The 24697-nt window shown below is 40.7% G+C and overlaps 1 protein-coding gene across 1 annotated transcript in view; it reads left to right on the top strand.

Annotated features, from left to right (window-relative positions):
* LOC133526222 (protein transport protein Sec31A) overlaps nt 1-22754 on the top strand; it is a 59023-nt gene extending 36269 nt beyond the window's left edge. Inside the window, exons 18-26 of the mRNA XM_061862750.1 lie at nt 1940-2148; nt 4799-4960; nt 12907-13018; nt 13169-13282; nt 13831-14336; nt 15828-16067; nt 17801-17929; nt 18172-18243; nt 19335-22754. Coding sequence (XP_061718734.1) covers nt 1940-2148; nt 4799-4960; nt 12907-13018; nt 13169-13282; nt 13831-14336; nt 15828-16067; nt 17801-17929; nt 18172-18243; nt 19335-19523 — 1733 coding nt within the window. The 3' untranslated portion in view covers nt 19524-22754. The remainder of the gene's footprint in view (nt 1-1939; nt 2149-4798; nt 4961-12906; nt 13019-13168; nt 13283-13830; nt 14337-15827; nt 16068-17800; nt 17930-18171; nt 18244-19334) is intronic.
* Nucleotides 22755-24697: the final 1943 nt, after the last annotated feature.

Here is a 24697-nt window from a genome sequence, read left to right on the forward strand (position 1 = left end):
ATTAAAACAATACCTAATATACTAATAAATATACAATATAATATAATACAATATATATATATATATATTTATACTTACACATATACAATATATAAATGGCAACTTAAGGTAGAGATAGAAAGTATAGTTTCAGCTGATTTTTGAAAATGGGGAGAGATTTAGCTAATCTTAATTCTACTGGCAGAGCATTCCATAACCGAACAGCCCGGAAGGTAAAAGAGCTATTATAAAATTTTGAAGTAGATAAGGGAGGAGCAAGAATATGAGTCTGAGAACATCTGATAGAAGAGAGATACTTGAAACGCTCTTTGAGATAAGGTGGTGTAGCGGGGTTAAAGAGAATGCCATATAGGAGGGCAAGAACATGAGAGTCACGGCGAAGACGAATAGGAAGCCACTTGAGCTGAGAACGAAACTGAGACACATGGTCATATTTGTTGTGTTGGATCTTTGTACTCTCTTTTTCTTGGTCGCTTCGGAAACAGTGAACTTTGTGTTCTTTATATGTAGTGTGTGTGTGTGTGTGTGCTACACCTTACCCTCACACGTGACATAGCTTATACTATATAAGCTCGTACATATGTTATTATAGACACAATAAATGTATACTCAAGACCAAGTACTTCTCCTTTGACGCCTAACCTCACATGGCGGTCCTGCCAGTGCGGTCTACACACTACATATACATATAGGCTTGGCATCCAAAATCCACCTTCAAAATATTGTGCAGTGCACCGATCCTCTTGAAATTTTCAGATCAGCAGCTAATTTTCGGACAGAGCGGTGTTCTTTCTGCCGATTTCGCTCTGTTACAATCATTACTGTTAAAAAACATTAATTGCATGTAAAAATACGCAAGTAAGTATAACGGGTTAGCACTGATTGGCTAACACGTTATTTTCTCGCGGATTAGCAAAGTAATATTACTTGTTTTAATTAGCATGGATTTCCGCAAAGTAACACCTGATTCTATTAATTATTTGTTAATTAATCATTACTGTATCGGTTCTTCGTTCGACCTGAACGTGGCCGATCGGATCTTTTTCTGTCGGCTATTGAGGAGATATCTTTATACCTTTTGATTGTAGTGTAAACTAGATTACGTTCATTTCCAGGGGGTTTTAAAAATAGCCTTAAACATTGCACCTGCGCTGTCGCCATTGCAAAATTTTCTGATAATCGATTCACGAAACTGTTTCATCATGGTGTGAAGTGTGAAATGATTGTATTTTGTTAACGTTGACATAGTTTTTTATTTAAAATAAGCCTATTTTAGATCTGATAGCCTATAGTCCGTATATGTTTAGGACCAGTGTAAAAAGATGTGTATTCGTACTTTATGATCATGGTATACACCATATAATATATAATATACATTTATGAGAACTACTACGCCCAAGACTAACGACAGTTGGGAATTTCCTCTAAATACATAAAAAATATCTTAATAAAGTAATCATGTAATTTCTATAATCTCCTAGTTTGTTTTAACGTCCTAAGGCCCAGCCATACTTACTTACATAAATTTGGGCATAGGAAGTAATAAATAAATAAATATTATAGAACATTATTACACAAATTGACTAAGTCCCACAGTAAGCTCAATAAGGCTTGTGTTGAGGGTACTTAGACAACGATATATATAATATATAAATATGTATAAATACTTAAATACATAGAAAACATCCATGACTCAGGAACAAATATCCATGCTCATCACACGAATAAATGCCCTTACCAGGATTTGAACCCGGGACCATCAGCTTCGTAGGCAGGGTCACTACCCACTAGGCCAAACCGGTCGTCAAAGGAAGTAGGAGTCGATTTTGTTTTTGTTTGAATATTGAACGAAACAAAACATATCGACTCTGTTTCAATTGAAAGTGATTCGAATTTCATCGAACTTATTTAATATTTAATTGTTTTTCTTTTGTTGTAGAAATGCTCGGAGATCGCCTCTCAAAAGAGACCGACCCAGCCCTCGCAGAGGCAGCTACAGTGTGCTATCTAGTGGGCGCTTCGGCCGACGCCTTGCTATCTCGTTGGGTGGCGAAACGGAAGGACGGCGGAGCGCACGCCTTGGCAAAACTTACGGAGCTGGCGTTGCTTATGAGGAGAGCCGCGGCCGCTAGAGGGAGAGACATACAGGTGAGACGGAGATAGCTATATTGGCTAGTGCCAGTGCATTATCGTATTGGGGGGCTAAGCGGAGGGATGGGGGAGCGCACGCCTTGGCAAAACTTACGGAGCTGGCGTTGCTTATGAGGAGAGCCGCGGCCGCTAGAGGGAGAGACATACAGGTGAGACGGAGATAGCTATATTGGCTAGTGCCAGTGCATTATCGTATTGGGGGGCTAAGCGGAGGGATGGGGGAGCGCACGCCTTGGCAAAACTTACGGAGCTGGCGTTGCTTATGAGGAGAGCCGCGGCCGCTAGAGGGAGAGACATACAGGTGAGACGGAGATAGCTATATTGGCTAGTGCCAGTGCATTATCGTATTGGGGGGCTAAGCGGAGGGATGGGGGAGCGCACGCCTTGGCAAAACTTACGGAGCTGGCGTTGCTTATGAGGAGAGCCGCGGCCGCTAGAGGGAGAGACATACAGGTGAGACGGAGACAGCTATATTGGCTAGTGCCAGTGCATTATCGTATTGGGGGGCTAAGCGGAGGGATGGGGGAGCGCACGCCTTGGCAAAACTTACGGAGCTGGCGTTGCTTATGAGGAGAGCCGCGGCCGCTAGAGGGAGAGACATACAGGTGAGACGGAGACAGCTATATTGGCTAGTGCCAGTGCATTATCGTATTGGGGGCTAAGCGGAGGGATGGGGGAGCGCACGCCTTGGCAAAACTTACGGAGCTGGCGTTGCTTATGAGGAGAGCCGCGGCCGCTAGAGGGAGAGACATACAGGTGAGACGGAGACAGCTATATTGGCTAGTGCCAGTGCATTATCGTATTGGGGGGCTAAGCGGAGGGATGGGGGAGCGCACGCCTTGGCAAAACTTACGGAGCTGGCGTTGCTTATGAGGAGAGCCGCGGCCGCTAGAGGGAGAGACATACAGGTGAGACGGAGACAACTATATTGGCTAGTGCCAGTGCATTATCGTATTGGGGGGCTAAGCGGAGGGATGGGGGAGCGCACGCCTTGGCAAAACTTACGGAGCTGGCGTTGCTTATGAGGAGAGCCGCGGCCGCTAGAGGGAGAGACATACAGGTGAGACGGAGACAGCTATATTGGCTAGTGCCAGTGCATTATCGTATTGGGGGGATAAGCGGAGGGATGGGGGAGCGCACGCCTTGCCAAAACTTACGGAGCTGGCGTTGCTTATGAGGAGAGCCGCGGCCGCTAGAGGGAGAGACATACAGGTGAGACGGAGACAGCTATATTGGCTAGTGCCAGTGCATTATCGTATTGGGGGGCTAAGCGGAGGGATGGGGGAGCGCACGCCTTGGCAAAACTTACGGAGCTGGCGTTGCTTATGAGGAGAGCCGCGGCCGCTAGAGGGAGAGACATACAGGTGAGACGGAGACAGCTATATTGGCTAGTGCCAGTGCATTATCGTATTGGGGGGATAAGCGGAGGGATGGGGGAGCGCACGCCTTGGCAAAACTTACGGAGCTGGCGTTGCTTATGAGGAGAGCCGCGGCCGCTAGAGGGAGAGACATACAGGTGAGACGGAGACAGCTATATTGGCTAGTGCCAGTGCATTATCGTATTGGGGGGCTAAGCGGAGGGATGGAGGAGCGCACGCCTTGGCAAAACTTACGGAGCTGGCGTTGCTTATGAGGAGAGCCGCGGCCGCTAGAGGGAGAGACATACAGGTGAGACGGTCACAGCTATATTGGCCAGTGCCGATGTATTATTATTGCGCTGGGTGGCTAAACGGAGGGATGGAGGTGCGCACGCCTTGGCAAAACACATGCGCGGGGAGTGTTTCTTGGTATTATCCATGTAGTAAATAAAATAAGAGGTACACAAGTTTGGGAACAAATCAAATTATTTTTATCAAATATTTTGATTTGTGTTTTCAGTTCCCGCCGAGTTTCTTGCCGGTCCCATATTGGGATACCCTCCTGCAATTTAGGAGAGATTTAAATCTTCTCGGGTCAGAGGTGTAGGGTTAGAGCCGGCGTAGCTTTATTTGACGTTCATAAGCATATTGTAATATGTCTACTCGGAAAATAAACTATTTATTTTTAACCGACTTAAAAAAAGGTGGAGGTTCTCAATCCGACTGTTTTTTTGTATGTATGTTACTCAATATCTCCGAGAATCGTGAAACGATTTTCAAAATTTTTTTTTAATCGTACGGGTATAACCCCGAGATGGTCCCGTTGGCACCAAGTCGGGGTCTGATGATGGGATCTTGGAGAAATCGAGGGAACTCTTCAAATGTTATAGGTACATGTATGGCGCTTTTGGTAATTTTTGAAGTCGGTTTTATTTTTTGTTAAAAAGTTTTATTTTCTAATAATATCTATAAGTGTTCTAAAACTGTCCTGGCGATGATTGCAGACCGTCTCGACTGACCCTACATCACCCACTGTTGTAATAGGCATGTGAGGACAGGCGTCGGCTAGCAGCATAGCATAGCATAAGCATAATTATTATAATTTGTAAATTTATTATATATTTTAGTGTAGGTATTCTTTAGTGTCTATTTCTATTATAATGTGTGTGTTGTGTAAATATTGTACAAATATGAGCCAAATAGCTTGAAATAAATAAATTTTAATTTTAATTTTTAATTTAAAATTTAAAATTATGTAGAATTTAGGCTGATAAGACGCTTTTTTCCAGAATGGCGGCAAACTGGAGGCAGTGCTTACAGAGTACGCGGGACGTCTAGCGGCCCAGGGTTGCCTCCGCAGCGCGCTCAGCAGCCTGGAGGGCGCGGCGCGCGGCGAGCTGCACGAGCGCCTGCACACGGCCCTGGGCCTCGACCCGCGCCGGCAGAGCCATGTGAGTTGTCTTTTTAGGGTTCCGTAGTCAACTAGGAACCCTTATAGTTTCGCCATGTCCGTCTGTATGTCTGTCTGTCTGTCCGAGGCATTGCTCCGTGGTCGTTAGTGCTAGAAAGCTGAAATTTGGCATGGATATATACATCAATAAAGCCGACAAAGTCGTACAATAAAATCTAAAAAAATATTTTTTTTTAGTGTACCTCCCCTTTACGTAAAGTGGGGATGAATTTTTTTTTTTTGCTTCAGCATTACAGTGTGGGGTATCGTTGGAAAGGTCTTTCAAAACTAATAGGGGTCTTCAACAAACATTTTTTTATAAAATGAGTATGTTCGGAGATTATCGCTCCGAAAGAAAAAAAAATGTGTCCCCCACTCTAACTTTTGAACCATAGGTCCAAAAAATATGAAAAAAATCGTGGAAGTAGAGCTTAAGAAAGACATTATATAAAAACTATAGCGGACATGATCTGTTTAGCTGTTTTTGAGTTATTACAAAAAGTTTACCCTTCATAGTAAAAAGACGTACATCCACAGTTCATCCCTTGGTTAACAATCTACTATACATTAAGCTCCATTTTAGCTTATTGTGACGGAAAAGTAACTACGGAACCCTACTCTGAGCATGGCCCGACATGCTCTTGGCCGGTTTTTTTACAAGCTTTTATTTAGTTTCACCTGTCCCCGTTGTCTGTCGGTCTGTAATAAAATCTTGGAAGTTAAATTTGGTGCACTTCCCGGTTTCCGATTGAGCTGAAATTTTGTATACATATTAGTACGGTCGCCAAGCCGCTCCGAGGCCAGATTTAATTGACTCAGCTCGGCCTTACCCACAACCGGTATCAATGTGTTCGGACAGTTCTCCTGATCACCGTACATGCGGTAGTAAAGCGGAAAAATGGTGGAGGGGATAGTAATGACGTCACAAAGATGGCGGCCGGACCTATTCTTTTTGGCGGTGTATCTCGAAAACCACTTAACCGATTTTAATCATCGAGGTGTCAAATAATAGCTTATATTATGGAGATTATTTCCTTTTCTACAAACATTTACGTGAAACCTATAGGAAAAAAAATAATCACAAAAAACAGTTTTTTTATAAAATTATTATTTTTTATTTTGTAAAAATCTCCGTAAATATTAGCATTTCGCAAATTTTGTTTAATATAAAACATATTGCTTCATTATCAAGGAATATAATGAGCCTTAAAACATACAGATCGAGTAATAAACAATGAAGCTACACTCATTTATTTGCGCATGGGTAACGATAACTGGCTTTTACCGGTCGAAACTGTGGTGACTGTTACGATACGTATTGAATGGAATTTATAGAGTATCGGTTTTAATTACTGAAATTATAATTAAAATTATAAAAACCAGACACAATAATGTTACCTTACTTCGACGTTTAGTCTCTTTTTTCGTCTTAATCATAGGTAGGTACATATTTCTTTTTACTTAAAAATTTTATACAGGGTGAACTTTTAACCACCAGTCATACTCTGCGCAGCGACTTTATAGGTCATACTTAACACTTTTACTATGGGACCAATTCCGAAATCGCGAAAAAAAATTTGACTGTCCCATATAAAGGTGCGACCAACTTTACCAGACCAACACTTTTCCAAACTGAGCTACAGCTGTCCGATGAAGTTAAGTACTTAGGCCTAACTCTCGACAATAAACTCAATTGGAACAACCACATCAACAAACGGATAGACAAGGCGGGAGTTGTCTTCTGGCAGTGCAGAAGGATGATTGGTAAGAGGTGGGGACTCAACCCGAAAATTACCCTCTGGCTCTATAAGACGATAATCCGCCCCTTACTCTGTTACGGTGCTCTGGTTTGGTGGCCAAGAACAAACCTAGGCAACGTACGAGACAAACTACAAAGACTTCAAAGGCTCGCATGCGCGGCCACCACTGGCTGCACGAGGTCTACCCCGACTGCAGCCATGGAGGTCATGCTAAACCTTCCACCGCTGCACCTACACATACAGCAAGAGGCCAGTCTCTCAGCGGTAAGGTTGCGAACCCTCAAGATATGGTCTAACATCACAGGAGCTCTTCACACAAAATGCCTGGAAAAGGTGTATGACGAATTTCCAGTGCTTGGGTCAGGCACGGACCGGATTCACAAACAAGCTATCTTCGATAAAAGGTACAAAATACAGTTATATGAGGACGACAATCATGAAGGACTCAATCCCCGGGAGCTGAGAATCTTCACTGATGGGTCCAAAACAGACAGCGGATCGGGCTCTGGAACCTTCTCAGAAGACCTGAACATGTCGATCACCACTCCGCTAGGAGCCCATTACTCGGTATTCCAAGCTGAGTGCATGGGCATCATAAACGCGGCGGCTGCCATCACTGCAAGGAAGGTAGTAGGATCCTCCATCCGCATACTCTCCGACAGTAGAGCAGTCTTAATGGCTCTAAATAGCCATATAGTTACATCCAAACTTATACACGAATGCCACGAACGACTAATGGAGGTATGTCATAATAACAAGATCACCCTACAATGGATCAAGGGACACAGTGGATCCCGAGGTAACGATGCTGCGGACGAGCTTGCCAGGCAAGGATCGAATGCGGGGGCGATTGGTCCGGAACCGATTCTTCCGATACCATTTAGCAAGGTACGCTCAATGCTGCTGGCACGTACAGGGAAACTACACACAGAACACTGGCTGAACCAGACTGGATGCAGACAGGCAAAAGAAGCCATGCCTGGCATCAACGGAAAACTCACAAGGGCGCTCCTGCAACTAGGGAAGGTCCGACTGAGTATGGTAACCAGTGTCATAACAGGTCATGGACTATTTAACAAACATCTTTTCACAACAGGTGTCACAGACAGTCCCCTGTGCCGAGGTTGCATGGAGACAGAAGAAACAGCCTCTCACGTGGTGCTGGAATGCAGCGGAGTGACTCCATACAGGGCTAAACATCTCGGATCTCCGAGAGACCTCCCCGAGGTCCTACTCAACATCAAAGGTTTGATAGGATTCCTCGAGGAGCTGGGCTGGCAGGACTAGCCCACCCCCAACATATCACGCAAAATAGGCGCAAGTCGTCGAGTTGCGGAAAAATCGCCCGAATACAATACAATACAATACAAGGTGCGACCAGACCGCAGCTTAAAAAACGGTCACGATACGGAATCGCAGTGACGCGTCGTATGCGTACCGTTTTTGACGCATGCTCCCCACACCGCTGTTTAAAAAACGGTGACGGTACGGAATCGCAGTGACGTGCTTCACGCGAATCTTTTTTGTTCGCAAAACAGTTGCGTCTTTTACGTCACCGGTACGGTGTCTGCCATAAGATCTCCGTGTAATATTTTTTGCGATTTTGCGCAGTTAAATTTACGGTGCGTCAGCTTATTTTAAGCAGCGGTGTGGCGAGCATGCGTCATGGACCCGGGTACGTCCTTAAACTACGTCCAAAAGAGAGGTATGGGCATTGTGAATGTCATCTCGCTTTGTGTGGTAGGGCACAGCCAGTGGGTGTCATTCCAGATCCAAATTTTCTTGCGTGATTCGGCATTGGTCCCATAATAAAAGTTGTTCAGTATGACCTGTAAAGTCACTGCGCAGAGTATGGCTGGTGGTTAAAATTTCATCTTATACCTATATTCGACACAAGTAGTAAGTACTTACAGACCAACTATGATACACATTTTGCCTGTATAGTGATACATAGTGAATAAATTAATACCTGATTTAAAAAATAAAACAAAAATAACAAATAGCATGTTATTTAATTCAGTAATCACTAATCAGTCTTAAACAATGAACATCATACTTTTAGATTAGACAACAAAATGTATATTTATACTGTGTTTCGACTTGAAAGATTTTACTGCTTTAAAACATAAGACAAACCTACCAACCAAATGTATAAAAAAAAATGTTTTTTGTGATTATTATTTTCCTATAGGTTTCACGTAAATGTTTGTAAAAAGGAAATAATCTCCATAATATAAGCTATTAGTTGACACCTCGATGAATACAATCGGTTAAGTGGTTTTCGAGATACACCGCCAAAAAGAATAGGTCCGGACGCCATCTTTGTGACGTCATTACTATCCCATCCCACCATTTTTCCGCTTTACTACCGCATGTACGGTGATCAGGAGAAACGCCCGAACACATTGATACCGGTTGTGGGTAAGGCCGAGCTGAGTCAATTAAATCTGGCCTCGGAGCGGCTTGGGGACTACTAATAGTAAAAGTTGTTCAGTATGACCTATAAAGTCGCTGCGCAGAGTATGACTGGTGGTTAAAAGTTCACCCTGTATAAAATTTTTAAGTAAAAAGAAATATGTACCTACCTATGATTAAGACGAAAAAAGAGACTAAACGTCGAAGTAAGGTAACATTATTGTGTCTGGTTTTTATAATTGTCATTATAATTTCAGTAATTAAAACCGATACTCTATAAATTCCATTCAATACGTATCGTAACAGTCACCACAGTTTCGACCGGTAAAAGCCAGTTATCGTTACCCATGCGCAAATAAATGAGTGTAGCTTCATTGTTTATTACTCGATCTGTATGTTTTAAGGCTCATTATATTCCTTGATAATGAAGCAATATGTGTTATATTAAACAAAATTTGCGAAATGCTAATATTTACGGAGATTTTTACAAAATAAAAAAAAAATTTTTTTATAAAAAAACTGTTTTTTGTGATTATTTTTTTCCTATAGGTTTCACGTAAATGTTTGTAGAAAAGGAAATAATCTCCATAATATAAGCTATTATTTGACACCTCGATGATTAAAATCGGTTAAGTGGTTTTCGAGATACACCGCCAAAAAGAATAGGTCCGGCCGCCATCTTTGTGACGTCATTACTATCCCCTCCACCATTTTTCCGCTTTACTACCGCATGTACGGTGATCAGGAGAACTGTCCGAACACATTGATACCGGTTGTGGGTAAGGCCGAGCCGAGTCAATTAAATCGTGTTTCTAGAGGGCTTTTGAGATTTGGCGACCGTACTATATGTAAGTCGGGTGACAATGCAATATTATGGTACCATGGAGCTGATCTGACGATAGAGACGGGAGGCAGCCGTGAGACTCTGTGATAAAACAACGCAACCTAATTGTGTTTGGGGTTTTTAGAATTAGCTCGGTGAGTATTAGTTGCCTGTGGAAAGAAAGGTACAGTCAGCTTTAAAAGCTTTTACCAAAAATGATATTCCTGACTACGATTAAAATTGGAGGTGTTCCATGGAGGAACAGATTAAATAGTATTAATTAATTTATATATATATTTAAATAGGTTTTTCTCAAACTTGTAATGAAATGTTGACATGACTTCAAATTAGGTCCGGAAATACTACATATCAGGTGCGATGAGTGAAGATGATTTATGTAAAGGAATTTCATACAGCCTTACACACCTAGGACTGTAAGGCAACCTTCTTTTGTTTTTTAACGTCAAATAATGGCACCTCTTGGCATTCAACTATAAAAAAACCTATAAGCAAAATTCTGTTTTTTTTTCATTTTGTTGTCTTTTTTCTTTTTTTTTTCTTTTTTGTGTTTGTTAAATATTATTTCAGGGGTTCAAAGGGGAACAAAAATTTCATTATTTTTGCGTTACGACGCACGGTTTAGGAGATACAGCCCCAAAAAGTTTAATTTTTTTCAGTCATGCAGAAATCTTTATAGAGCTGTATCTCCTAAACCGTGCCTCGTAGCGTAAAAATAATCAAATTAAGTTCCCCTTTCGGTAACAACAAAAAACACAAAAAAGAAAAAAAAAAGAAAGAAAAAGAAAAGAAAAAAGCGTAATGGCGTGCGTGGTAGCGCCAAAATAATTACATTTTTGTTCCCGTTCAATACCCCACGCACTGAATAACCTATCACATTAGGACATTAAACAATCATCATCCTATTTTTTTAAAATTATTTCATTGCAAGTTTGAGAAAAGCACTATACAAATCTCGGCGGGAAACGGGGTTGCCGGCCGCGTCTCCCTATCCGACCTCGCTACGCTCGGCCGTCTATATCTACTTGGCCTGCAACCCTTCGTTTCCCGTCCTCTATAGTAATGTACTATTTTATCTTACGTACAAATCAACACAATTGGGAAATAATATATTTCTCTTGTCTGTGGCGGCATTTTTTGAGATGACAACAAACATTATCCCAACGCCCTGTCCTGCTGCAATTACCGCGCCACCTAGTGAGCTAAAAATAACTTCGCCTGCCATTGTACGCAAGTGCACGACAACACGACACTCCGCTTAAAATAAATCAAAATTTCGTGATCGTCGCTTTTTTTTTTTATTTATTAAAAACTGTTCGGCGATTGGCTCTAGTCACACCTGATGGAAAGTGAAGACAGGGCCTAAGATGGAGCTGACCGGTTCAGTAGTAGCCTATTCACTCTTGCTTTAAAGAGACCGAGGTCATATTTATCAGGGAATACAGAGGGCGGGAGCGCATTCCATTCTTTAGCTTTTCGTGATTCTTAACCCAGTGCACCTATGAACGTATTTTTTTTATTATTAAAAACTGATCGGCGATTGACCCTAGTGATGGAAAGTGAAGACAGGGTCTAAGATGGAGCTCACTGGTTGCTATATTACGGGTGTCACATGCGTGTTTCTGACTTGCGAAGCAATTGTTGGTACTGAGCAACCAAATGAATATATTGTAAGTTGGCAGCAATGTACATTGTTCGAAACTGTATGTATTAATTTTGATTTTGTTAGGTTGGTAGCCATTAACCGTTGTAACGTTATACCGATTTTAAATCACAAGTGCTGTTATAAGGAAACGACAATATAGACTTTGCTTCAAACATTTTATGTATGTTCTTATATTTGTGTTCATGAATGTATAAATGACAGATAACAGTAGAGTAATAGTTTTTTTTTAATCACCCTCTCCCTACCTATTATACACCGTGTTTTTATTGAATTCCGTTAACTTCGGGGTATCGGTAAGTACGTTTAAGGAAACTATATCCCATAGTAAATTAAAAAAAAAACTTTTTATTTATTTTTAATTATTTGTATTTTTATAAAAAGTAATTAAATGTTGCATATAGCGTTGTTGTAACCCGGGCATTACATTTAACTCAACGAAACAATTGAAAACTGTGACATATCAATGTCATTTTGAACATCAATCGTCCGAGATAGTATTTACGTTTAGTAGCAAATGTATTAACTCATACTTAACACTAATCAATATGTAAACAGGCCCTAAGGCAAGTGTACACGCTCGTAAGGGTCTTATAAGATAAAAATTAAATATTGTTTATCTCCGAAATGGAGTTAATTAGAATACCGATGTCTTTGAGAAAGTTACTAAATTTAAGCTCAGGAATGCACCCCTGAAATTAACGGAAATAAAAAAAACACGGTGTTTAAAGCATGGTCAATAATGAATGGTCTAATAATTATTTGTTTTACAAGGGGGCAAAGATGTTGTTTAACCGCTGGTGCTAATATTGATACCCGAGCAAGCGAAAGATTCCAAAATAGAACCACGAGCGCAGCGAGTGGTTCGAGAAGTGGAATCTTGAGCGTTGCGAGGGTTTCAAGGCACGAGGGTTAAACAAACTTTGCCTCCGAGTGAAACACAACATTTTTCACCAAACCAACGCGAGGAAAATACTAACTATGAAATACCAAAAAAAAACAAACCAAATCAAATCCAAATGAACTTAATTAAAAATGTATCGTCCAAAACCATCATTTTAAAAATCAATTCTACCAGCTAACAGAAGGAAACGACACAAAATTCGCATCTGATTACTTTGCCCCACGTGTGGATAAAATGCAACTTTCTCATTAGTTTTTTAACAATCAAGAGGGCATTTACCAGTTGGTGTGGTGAAAAATTAATTTGTTTGGTCCATATTAAATTAGTTTATTACGTGTAATGAATGACTGGGTTTTGATATTAGCAGCAACAACAGCAAGGCATGCCGCAGTTCGCGCGCTGCCGCACGACGAGCGGGCACGCCAAGCGCGGACATCTCGTGGCACACAACGACGTTTCAAACACCTACAGCGCAGGTTCGTTCTCACTAGTATTTCGATATAGATAATCTGTTGAACCTTTTAAGATGGTTGTCAACTTTTCTGTTTAGCGGTTAATCATTTAGTGGCATTTTTTCTTTATGATATTGTATTTTAGTGTTAGTTGTCATATTTTGTTATCGACAGTGGCGCCATCATACGAGCCCAACCCGTGGGCGCAGCAGCCCCGCGCCGCGCCCGCCCCGCAGCCCCCGCAGCCCCCGCAGCCGCCGCGCCCGGCCAGCGGGGGCGCGCACTCCGGTAACTATTCTGTCACTGCGACACAAACAAACAGACTGTACCGCCGGCGTACGCGCACAGGCCACCGGGAGGTTTTTTTTTTACCACGTCGGTGGCAAGCGAGCATACGGCCCGCCTGATGGTAAGCAGTCACCGTAGCCTATGGACGCCTGCAACACGCATGCGCATTGCCGACCCTTTAAAAACTTATACACTCCTTTTTTGAAGGACCCCATACTGTAGCCTCCGGGAAAACCTCGGTAGGGAGCTCATTCCATAGCCGAAGCGTCCGCGGGAGGAAGTTCCTCTTAAACCGCACAGTACGGGACCATTAAGGTTCTAGAGTAGATAAAAGTAGGGTTAGGATTTTAACAGTTACGTCATATGTATTAGGGTCGGTTGCGCCAAACCGCCTGTCAACGTTAAAGCGTTTGTTAATTTTATTGTTTGGGAAGTTTAATAGTTCTCTGCTGCGTAACGTTGATCAGTCTGTTAACTGTAGTTAGTGCAACTGGCTCTGAGTCTTTTATTATTCATATATTACAAACTTATTATCGTTTCTTTTCCAGGTGGAATAACCTCCAAATCCAAATACAAAGTGGATCCATCCGTGCAATCCGCGCCCCTCTACAACCAGTACAGTTTCAATAACCCCCAACCCCCCACTTATGGCTTCAACAGCCCCCTTCCTGACCAATATAGCGGCGCGACAGTCCCTAGTAGTGGTAGTTACACATACAGCCAGCCGGTAAACCAGAGCCAACTAAACCCGATAAACCCGAGTGTAAATCCACTAAACTCGATGAACCCGAGTGTAAATCCACTAAACCCGATGAACCCGAGTGTAAATCCACTAAATCCGATGAACCCGAGTGTAAATCCACTAAATCCGATGAACCCGAGTGTAAATCCCCTAAACCCGATGAACTCTACTGTAAATCCGATAAACCCGAGTGTAAATCCAATGAACCCGGCGCCAGTAGCGAGTCAAGTGAACGGCAACTACTATCAGGAGCGGCGGCAGGAGGCGCCGCCTGGCTGGAACGACCCACCACCGGTTACTGCCAAGCCTAAGGTGAGTTTTGTATTTATTCTATTGTTAGAATAAACTTAGAAGTTTCTATAATTTTAAAATATGTATTGACGATATATAGTCTGTTAAGTCATTTCCGTCAGTAGAAAAAATACCTCTGTTTGTAAAGCTATAGTTGAGACTTGTACTGAAATTGAATGTGTTTAGTACGGTTACCACCCCGAATCCGGAGAAATGTCTGCGCTCCACGCTGGGACGAGACGTTGGGGACACATTATAGAGCTCCGCCGCGCCGGCGAGGTAGCCTTTGAGACGAGTTCTTTGTGTCTGAATGTGTGGCCCTCTCTGATATACTCTGACCACGCTAATTTTGCACAAACTTGGCAGTAAGAATGCATACGTATCTATCCCTATAAGCTTCATACTTGACCAAAGGGCGGACACGCCATACATCAAAACTCATTTGCGTGAACGGGTTTGTAAACGCGTCATTGTGTGCGTAAGTTGCTTAGGGCAGCTAGTTACATGTTTTCGAGTTTACGGAGCGTTGCCGCAATATAAATATCAAACTAGAAAATATAAATATTTTTTTCGGAAAATTTATATTGCACATATAAGTAAAATTGACTACAATTGTATTTTAAAATAAAGTCAACTTTTAAATGATTTGGCTCAATGGAACTAGCATTGCCACGTTGTCTGTCGTAAGTAGAAAAAATAAAAAGGAAAACCGGCGCCCGCTATATTTACCTACTGTAAAGTTAGCTGTATTAAAATATTCGATTTTCGCGGTTATAGCCCAGAAGTCCGTCAGACTGCTGTCGCGGGGCGAGGTTATTCGAATCGGGGCGGGGCGGTGCGTGGCCGTTCTATATGATAATACTTTTACTTATTCTGTGACTTGATGTAGCGTTTGGCATGAACAAAGCGTCGTACTTTAACATTTTTTACCAAAAATAAAGCCGACTTCACAAAAATCACAAAACATTTTAAAACGTTTAGGAAAAACCACTTTAGGGTTTAACCTTTTGGCATGAAAAGCAGATTGAGATTATTCATTGATAATGCATTAGAACCATAAATCAAACCCTGAATATTTTGAGTTAAAGAGTTTGGAATGTAATAAAATCAAAACATGACGAATCAGACCCAACCCGTAACGTAGCATATATATTCTATCATTCGTTCCCTTCATCATTTCATGTTTTTTGACTTGTTATTACAATATTATGACTTTGAGATACTTATTTTTAACCGAACGATTTTTGTTTTTTGCCCTTTTGGATGTGTTTCGACTAATCAAAATTGTAAATAGAGTTATTGTTGTGTTTATTTATCGCAAATTGTAACATTGATAGGAAGTACCTTATAAACTTACGTAAACTATACAAATATTGAAAAACGACAAATAATCTTACTAAAAAGTGACCAACAAAACTTAAAATGAGTCAAAAGATGGAGACAGATTACACTATAACTAAAAAAAAAAAATAACGAAAACTGTAATCATTACCAAAATTATTCTATTTTTAGCCAAAACAAGAAGTCCAGCAGCAAGCGCCCATCACCCACCCCCTATTCGGGGTCGAGCCCACACACGTGCCTCTTAACCCTGCCCAGCAATATCCTGGGCAACAACAGTTCCCTGGACAACAATATCCTGGCCAACAACAATATCCTGGCCAACAACAGTACCCAGGGCAACAACAGTATCCTGGACAGTACGACCAGTACCAACAGCAACAGTACCCACCTGTACAGCAATATCCTCAGGTAATTAAAAACTTATAAGAACAACCTAATAAAATCACACACCAACTTTTTGGAGTCGAATCCATTACTCGTTCCTCTGAACCCCGCCCAACAATAATAACAATATCCTGGACAACTGCGGTACCCTCGACAACAACAATATCCTGGCCAACAACAGTACCCTGGACAGTGCGACCAGTACCAACAGCAACAGTATCCGCCTGTGCAGCAGTATCCTCGGGTAATTGTGAATCAAAGTGAATTAATACCTCATAGAATAGATTAAGAAAAAAACATTCATAAAATTTGACAGCCAAAGTAAATGTCGCTGTTTGGCCTCGTATAGCCCGGCACATCTGGTTGTCAAAGACTTGACGCTGTTCAAGTTGTTTGTTGACAATTCAATTGACACTTGGCACCCAGTGGTGTCAAACTCCAGCATGTTTTTTCTTAACGCCTGTTTACACGTTTTAATGTGTTTAGTGCGAGTTCATACCATGACCAGTAAACGCAAGTAGCAAATTTGTCGAAAACCTTACCTTTGCCTGTAGCAGGAGCAAAGAAATTAACTGTAGGCTGCACTCCCCAAACTGACCAACATTTGTTCAACAACTTTAAAAAATAACTCTTATTTTGATTTTTAGAACACTTTAAGGTTATTCCAAGACGCAATGTATTGCGAATTTTGTTATGTTTAAAGCGTGACAATCAACGTCAATTACACTGATGACAGCGTACCTTGAAGGTAATATTTAATTTGTATGAAAAATGGGAAGTCTAAAGAATTCATAATTTTCAAAAATCGCTGAAAAAATATTGGTAAGTTTGAGAAGTAAGCCTACAGTTAAATTTATTGCTCGTGTTACAGGCCACACCCGGTATAATAATGTAATTTAAAGTACATACGGTGCTTCTTTATCGCACTAGTGCGAAAATTAGCATATTATATTACTGTGCCGAACATTTAAAGGGCCATATGTACTGTAAAACGTTGTACGATACATGTGCGAATAGGTAATTCGCAACTCGTGTCGATTTAAAACACTCCCCTCGGTCGTGTTTTAATTTATCGCCACTCGTTTCGAATTTCCTATTTTTCCCACTTGTATCGTAATGTACACCATTTTTTTTTTTATACTACGTCGGTGGCAAACAAGCATACGGCCCGCCTGATGGTAAGCAGTCTCCGTAGCCTATGTACGCCTGCAACTCCAGAGGAGTTACATGCGCGTTGCCGACCCTAACCCCCTCCCCCCCTCGTTGAGCTCTGGCAACCTTACTCACCGTCAGGAACACAACACTATGAGTAGGGTCTAGTGTTATTTGGCTGCTGTTTTCTGTAAGGTGGAGGTACTTCCCCAGTTGGGCTCTGCTCTAGATCTGGAATGACATCCGCTGTGCTGTGCCCTACCACACAAAGCGAGATGACATTCACAATGCCCATACCTCTCTTTTGGACGTAGTTTAAGGACGTACCCGGGTCCAAAAAACCATCTAAATATATGGTGTACCGAACTATTTGGCTACTTTGGTTGCTACAAAGTATTTGACGCTGACTGTACTATTACAATGTATGATCAATAAAAATGAAGAATATGAATACATATTCGCACTAAACTAAAACACGGACGTAAACGTAGAGCTCTTCTACAATCAGTAACTTTTTATAAAACTAATGAACCTAAAACTGAGATTTTTTTAACAGTATAGCTTTTTGCCGTGACGATTCTGTACTAAACATGATCTATTCTCAGTCGGCGTCACCGTTGCCAGCCGTAGAAGCAACTCCCACACAGAAGGCTGAACTGCCTGAAGAACATAAAGTCATGCAGAGCGTCTTCGACGCCATTCGAGCGGAGTGCTCTAACAGGGCTGCGAACCCGGTATGTACCTTATCATGTAGGGAATAAGGTTGAAGTTGCAGCGAAAGCCATTTCTATAAATTGTAAACCTTTGGGTCAGTGCTCTTTCTGCGGTGGTGGAAAAAATCAACAAAAATGTGTTCGTCAAATTATTTTAAAGCCAGTTTTACCACATACCTCATAGAATCCTAACTTGATTATCTTTTTTACTACCTATTTGTTGTACTAATTGATCGAACTGTTTAATTATTTGTTTCGTTTAGCAAATGAAGAGGAAACTAGAAGATGTCCAACGGAGGCTGGAGACGCTGTACGACCTGCTGCGAGAATACCGGGTGAGTTGCGAACGCATATCTAGGATTATAGCGGCCGTTTTCCTTGGGTCTGCCACTTTGTGGCCTAAAGTGCCAATTACATCCACACTTTATCAGGCCTAATATCAGGCCCGACGTCGAGCCCGAGCAAGAGTATTTTTCCGTTTCACCAAATAATTTCAGCACATGGTTTACAATATTAGAAATGTAAAAAAATGTTCATATTCAAAAATATCAAACATTGAACATTTTTGGCAATTAGAGACAATGTATTTTTCACTACACCAAATACCATTTTAATTGTTCAAAAATTAATGAGAAAATTGCATTTTATCCACATGTGGGGCAAAGTAATCAGATGCAAATTTTGAGTTGTTTCCTTATGTTAGCTAGTAGAATTAACTTTTAAATGATGATTTTGAATGTTTTTTTTTATTAGTAGTTTCCTCGCCTTGGTGTGGTGAAAATTTTTGTGTTTCACTCGGAGGCAGTTTGTTTAACCTTCGTTTCAATGCACGAGGGTTAAACAAACTGCCTCCGAGTGAAACACAAAAATTTTCACCACATCAAGGCGAGGAAACCCTCGCAACGCACAAGATTCCACTTCTCGAACCACTCGCTACGCTCGTGGTTCAATTTTGGAATCAACATTAGCACGAGCGGTCAAACAACAACTTTGCCCCCATGTAAAACAAATAAATAACCACTTTACATTTCAAACATAACGATGTGCTGATATTCCGTGTAACGGAAAACGATTATCAGGCCCGACATCGTGACTAATTTTGGGCCCGATATCGGGAAGTGTGGATGTATGTGACGCTTACCTCTGAATATAGAATTAAAGTCTCGAGTTATCTACGTCGGTATAGTGTATGAAAAATATGTGCCTTGAATTTGACCGGTAAAGTAGATGTACTTGGACGGCTGATTTTTCTTAGATTTTTTAAGCTTTGATTCTCAGATTTTTTTTATGTGTTGTATTATTTGTACTGTTTCTGTATTGAGGTGTGCAATAAAGTGTATTTGTATTGTATTTATATTCCTCGCTCCACTCATTTTCTACAATCAGTAACTGTTTGCTTTTACTAATATTCTGTTATTTTGTTCAGTTATCCGAGACGGCGTTAAGCTCGCTCCACACTTGCGTGCAGTACGTGCAGTCGTCGGACTACGAGAACGCACTGCACGTGACGACTTCACTCGCGACTGGCGCCGACTTCGCCGCCGCAGCGTCGTTCCTGCCCGGCCTTAAAACGCTATTCCAACTCGCGGGACAACTGCAGGTCTACGTGCGGTGAGCGCCGAGAACGCCTATCCGCCAATGCCAAGAACGCACATGTGCGTTCGTTTCTTACATTAAAGTGAATGTGTCAATCTAACATGGCTCACGATTCTATCCATATTTAAGTATGATAAATAATTTCCAACATATTTAACTCTTGAACGCTACAGAACAATAGTTGTCAAACCTAAACTTCAACCTAACCTAACTAATACGTGCTTATGTTGAGGCCAATTTAATATTTTGGCGACTGTAATGTCCCTAGAATTAAGAGGAACATACAAACGTAATCTTTGGATAATGTCTAATGACATTATAGAAAACCTGTTTACAAGAGGGGATTTTTGTAGTTACACGAGCGCATCAGGTTAAGATATGAGTGATACTTGCTACTCCATGGAGTCTACCTTTACCACTTTTAGCCATTAACTTGACCAAAATGACCAAATCCACAATCTACTTAAAGATTTTTTAACCCTTCACCAACCAAATTAAAAAAAAAAAGATTTGTAGACGCTTTCCTGCTCGCTTGAACAGAAAACTCTATATAACCTTTTTTTCTTCCTATCATCTTATCATTCAATTCCCATAGGTCTCTACGACGCTCGAGTATTTTTTAACCCTCCACCAACCTCCCGAAATTAAAAAACAGATCTGTAGAGACGCTTTTCTGCTCGCTGGAAAAGAAAACTTTATATAACCTTTTTTAGGGTTCCGTAGCCAAATGGCAAAAACCCTTACGTCTGTCTGTCCGTTTTTTTCCTATCATCTTATCTTTCAATTCCCATAGGTCTCTACGACGCTCGAGTAACTACACATTTAGATTCGCCGGCTCACCGGCTAACACGATTTGATGTATATAAACCATTAGCTATGCCCTTCGTTGAGACTTTCGATTTTTCTTCTTTTTATAATTGAATACAATTACGAGATAAGGTACCTTATATGAATAGAAGATAGTAATTACTCGACTGACAGGCGAATGATAATGTATTGTACCTCTACCTCAATGAATTTCAAGTTTCCGTGGACCCTTTGACCGCCAAGGACGTCAACTGACACGCGCTGCAGCCCAATTTCAACCTTCGTGCATTGTGACAAGGTTCACGATGACGCGCCGCACACGACAGGCGTGGCATTAAAAGGGTTAACTGTCCCTGATTGTAAATCTATAACATAACATACTTGGTGTTTTTACTGATTAGTATTTATGACCAATATGGAAAAGCGCAGAATTTCCATAAATGTGTTCATTATTAATTTAATAATTTATACATTATTTTTGTTAGTTTGTTTATAACTTAAAAACATATTTAAGTTAAAAATCGTGCAGAAAAATGAAGGAATGGAAAGATATGGATAGAAACCCATTTTCTACCCTAAAATTTTGTTTTTGTATTCTATGTGTTGAAATATTTTGTTATAGTGACTTAATAAATTTCCATATGTATTACCAAATAGCCGGGTCCACACACAGCAAGCATACGCGCGAGGCAATTTCCTCACGCACAATATGGCCAGTGTAGACGTGCTACGGCCGAGGCGGCGCGCTCGGGCGAGGAAAAAGCATGCGTCGCCTCGGCCGAGGCACGTCTACACTGGCTGGCTTGTGCGTGAGGAAATTGCCTCGCGCGTATGCTCGCTCTGTGTGGACCCGGCTAATAACGAATCAAACGCTCACCAGATTTGAATAAAAAAAAGGAGTCGGAAGATTCCTGCGCTTCTGAGAAGCTTAGACAGCTCAGTAGGTGAAAAGCGATCGGTTCGGTGTTCCGAAAGATGACAGGTTCGCGCTTTGCCTGAAGCGGGATTTTTTTTTTTTTTCAATTTTTCCTTTCATTTTATAATTGTAGTGTCGCTCTCAGACATAAGTATCTGGTTGATAAAAAATTGTATAAAAATATAATCCGATAAGATCTATCGAGTCGATGATGTAAGTTAATATTATTTTATGTGCCTTACTTTAATTATTCAGAAAAAAAAGCTTCTACTAAAAGCAACACACTTTAATTACTATTAAACATTAGACCTTATTACGTTGAAATAAGGTTTACGAATTACTTTTTTATTTGACCGCTTAAACTAAACTTTTGAACGCCAAAAACGCCTAAAGTCGTCATTGAGAACGCAGTCAAATCAAACTTGGCGTTTAGAAGGTTAAGGAGATAATATTTTTTTAATGAAATGCTTTTAGTATGTAAATATATCCATTAAAAATAGTCACGAACATGCATAAAAATGATAGCTGTCAGCCAACGCATTATTAGTAATGATAGTGCCTTTTTAAGAAAACTGCTCAATAAATGGAACTTCCTGTTTTTTTCCTAAAAATAGCCTACATAATGTACATTTAGCATCAAAAGTGGCGTATTAGACTATGCGTCAAAATTATCTATCATTCACTGATAGTTTAACAAAAAGAGATACATAACTATTGCAAATACTTTAGAACGCGAACTGTCTAGATAACTCTGTAAGTGGGAACGTAATCGAGGATGGCAGATACTTTTGGCTCGTTGTTCATGCGCTATTATTGTTGACTGTTGTGTTGGATTCAATGAGTTGATAACTATAGGAGACGCAGACGCTTACCCATTTTTTTAAAAATTGTTTTAAATAGGAAAATAAAAGAAACGCAAGCCACTGCAGTAATTACGCGGGCGCCATTTTGAACAGCTGACTGAGTGGCGCCATCTTGCCGAGCAAATTGGCTCGGGGAGGCAAAAGTTACACGAGCATTTCGGCCGCGCGAGGCCGAGCGTTTGCCGCGCGAGGAGATTTCCTCGCGAGGCTGCTCGCTCTGTGTGGACCCGCCTAATGATGAGCTCTATGACAGTCAAATGTTTTTGGACCTTTTTTGGTACTACATAGATAATTGGATGCTATAGATGTGCTATACGCGTACGCCCGCGAGGAACAGAACATACGCAATGCGGTAAAATTAAGAACCCGTTTTAACATTCCTGACCATACACCAAAAACAACCCACGTGATTTGGGCGGGTTATTTGTTACCCACCATAAACCAAACTAAATTTACGTTGGGGAATAAAAAATATGTGAGACTGTGAGTGGGACAAACGATTAACGCTTCTCTGCTACTCCTACTGAAAGATACATAAGACTATCCCGTTCTGTCAGTTCCTCACTCATACCCAATCCATACTTCACTAGATTCATGGTACTATAACGCATTTTTTTTATTCAGAAATGTAACAATTAAGAAATAAAAATATTGTAACAACCTATTTAATCAATTATTTTTTAAATTAAGTTTACCCAAAGGCGAATTAGAGGAGCTGTCATACGTATCATCATCGGCCGCGTCAATTTTAACCCTTTTGAGCGTCAAAAACGCTTCGGAAGTTTTGCCCCAAACGCGTGGACGCCTATGTAAGTCAAAAATAAATCTGTAATAATCAATTTTCCGATGATATACTCTACCTTTATTAATAATTCTCAATTTAATTGTATTCAAAGACCTAAGTAAAGCCAAGGACGTCGCCAGGGGGTGGCAGGGGGAGTCAGCTGCCTCCCCCTAGATAATATAATTTGTAACTAACAGTTGGAGATACGTAAGAAATAAATGATAGATCATATTCCTAGATTAACCGATATTTATATAAAATCTAAGCAACCATGGACTGGACTAACTTTTTAATAAGGCTACCTATTACAGTTAGATTATATATAAAATTAGCTTTCATACGATTAAATAAACAAACAAAAAAAAAAAACTGTTACTACGCCACCTATTTGCAATGTGTCATTGTCAATATTATCTACAATTTATTTCTTATCACAAATAAATAACAGATGAGGGTAGATATTCCTTATAACGTATCTTAGACAAAGACAATAAATGTATGCCCCTCCCCCTGCCCTTGGCTATCGGCCATATCGACTGCCCTCCCTAGCCCATCGGCCATATCGATTGCCCTCCCTAGCCCATCGGCCATATCGATTGCCCTCCCTAGCCCATCGGCCATATCTACTGCCCTCCCTAGCCCATCGATCATATCGACTGCCCTCCCTAGCCCACATCGACTGCCCTCCCTAGCCCATCGGCCATATCGACTGTCCTCCCTAGACCATCGGCCATATCGACTGTCCTCCCTAGCCCATCGGCCATATCGACTGTCCTCCCTAGCCCATCAGCCATATCGACTACCCCGCCCCCTAGCTGGCGGCGCCCTTGAGTAAAGCAGCTAATTTTTTATTACCCTTTTTGGTGTATGGCCCCTAGGGATTTTTTTGAATTGTATGGAGATACAAATCATGTAATATTATGAAATCTTGACCTTGACTTTAAAATTCTGTATAAAGTGACCTATTTTAACTGCTTTTTCGTTTAAAAAAAACATTGGTGTTTATTTTAGATATCGCTATTGACTAACACGTTATTTGATCTATCATTACTAATATTAGTTAGAAATTTGTGCATTTAAATGATTTAGTTAGGCGTGTTTATTATGAAATTATTTCTTTGTTCCTGGATTATGATTTATTATGTTGAATTTAACAATTATATCGTACCCCACTTCGACACGAATAAAATGGATGCTTGTACGTTTGTACTGAAGTATGACGACTATATAGTTTAAACTGATGTACTATTGTATAATAAAATAATAATGTATTATAGATTTAATATAATAACAATGAAATATATTTTTAGAAATGATTTTTGGTTTCATTTTTACCTTTTACCAATATCAAATCTCGGCGAAGGTAGATTGTTAACCAAGGGATGTAAGGCGCCCATTACTGGCGTGGTATTGGCCATGGCGCTCGAACAGAGCTTTTCACTCGAGTTAAGCAATTAATTTTTTATTTCGAATACGAAGAAAATAAAATACTAAATCTATTTAACAAAACATACTAAAAATATCAGAATGGAAATTAAACAAAAATCAATTCTGAACAGTTTTCAATGCTGATCGTAAAATATATGAATAAAAAACTTTGTATGTTAAACTTATCACTACCCGTTTCATAAGTAAACTATAAGCCACGAAAGATGAAAACAACTGGACATTTACTCTTGACAAAAGAGGCGTGTCCAGTTATTTGCGAGCACTTTGGCCGCTCCGATATATCTGATGGTGACTAGGTAGCTAGGTACCTACAAATTTTCACTTCCAATAATCAATAAAATGGGCCGCTTTATATAGAAACCTATTACTCATTC

This window comes from Cydia pomonella, chromosome 16 (genome assembly GCF_033807575.1).
Source record: "Cydia pomonella isolate Wapato2018A chromosome 16, ilCydPomo1, whole genome shotgun sequence".
NCBI lineage: Eukaryota > Metazoa > Arthropoda > Insecta > Lepidoptera > Tortricidae > Cydia > Cydia pomonella.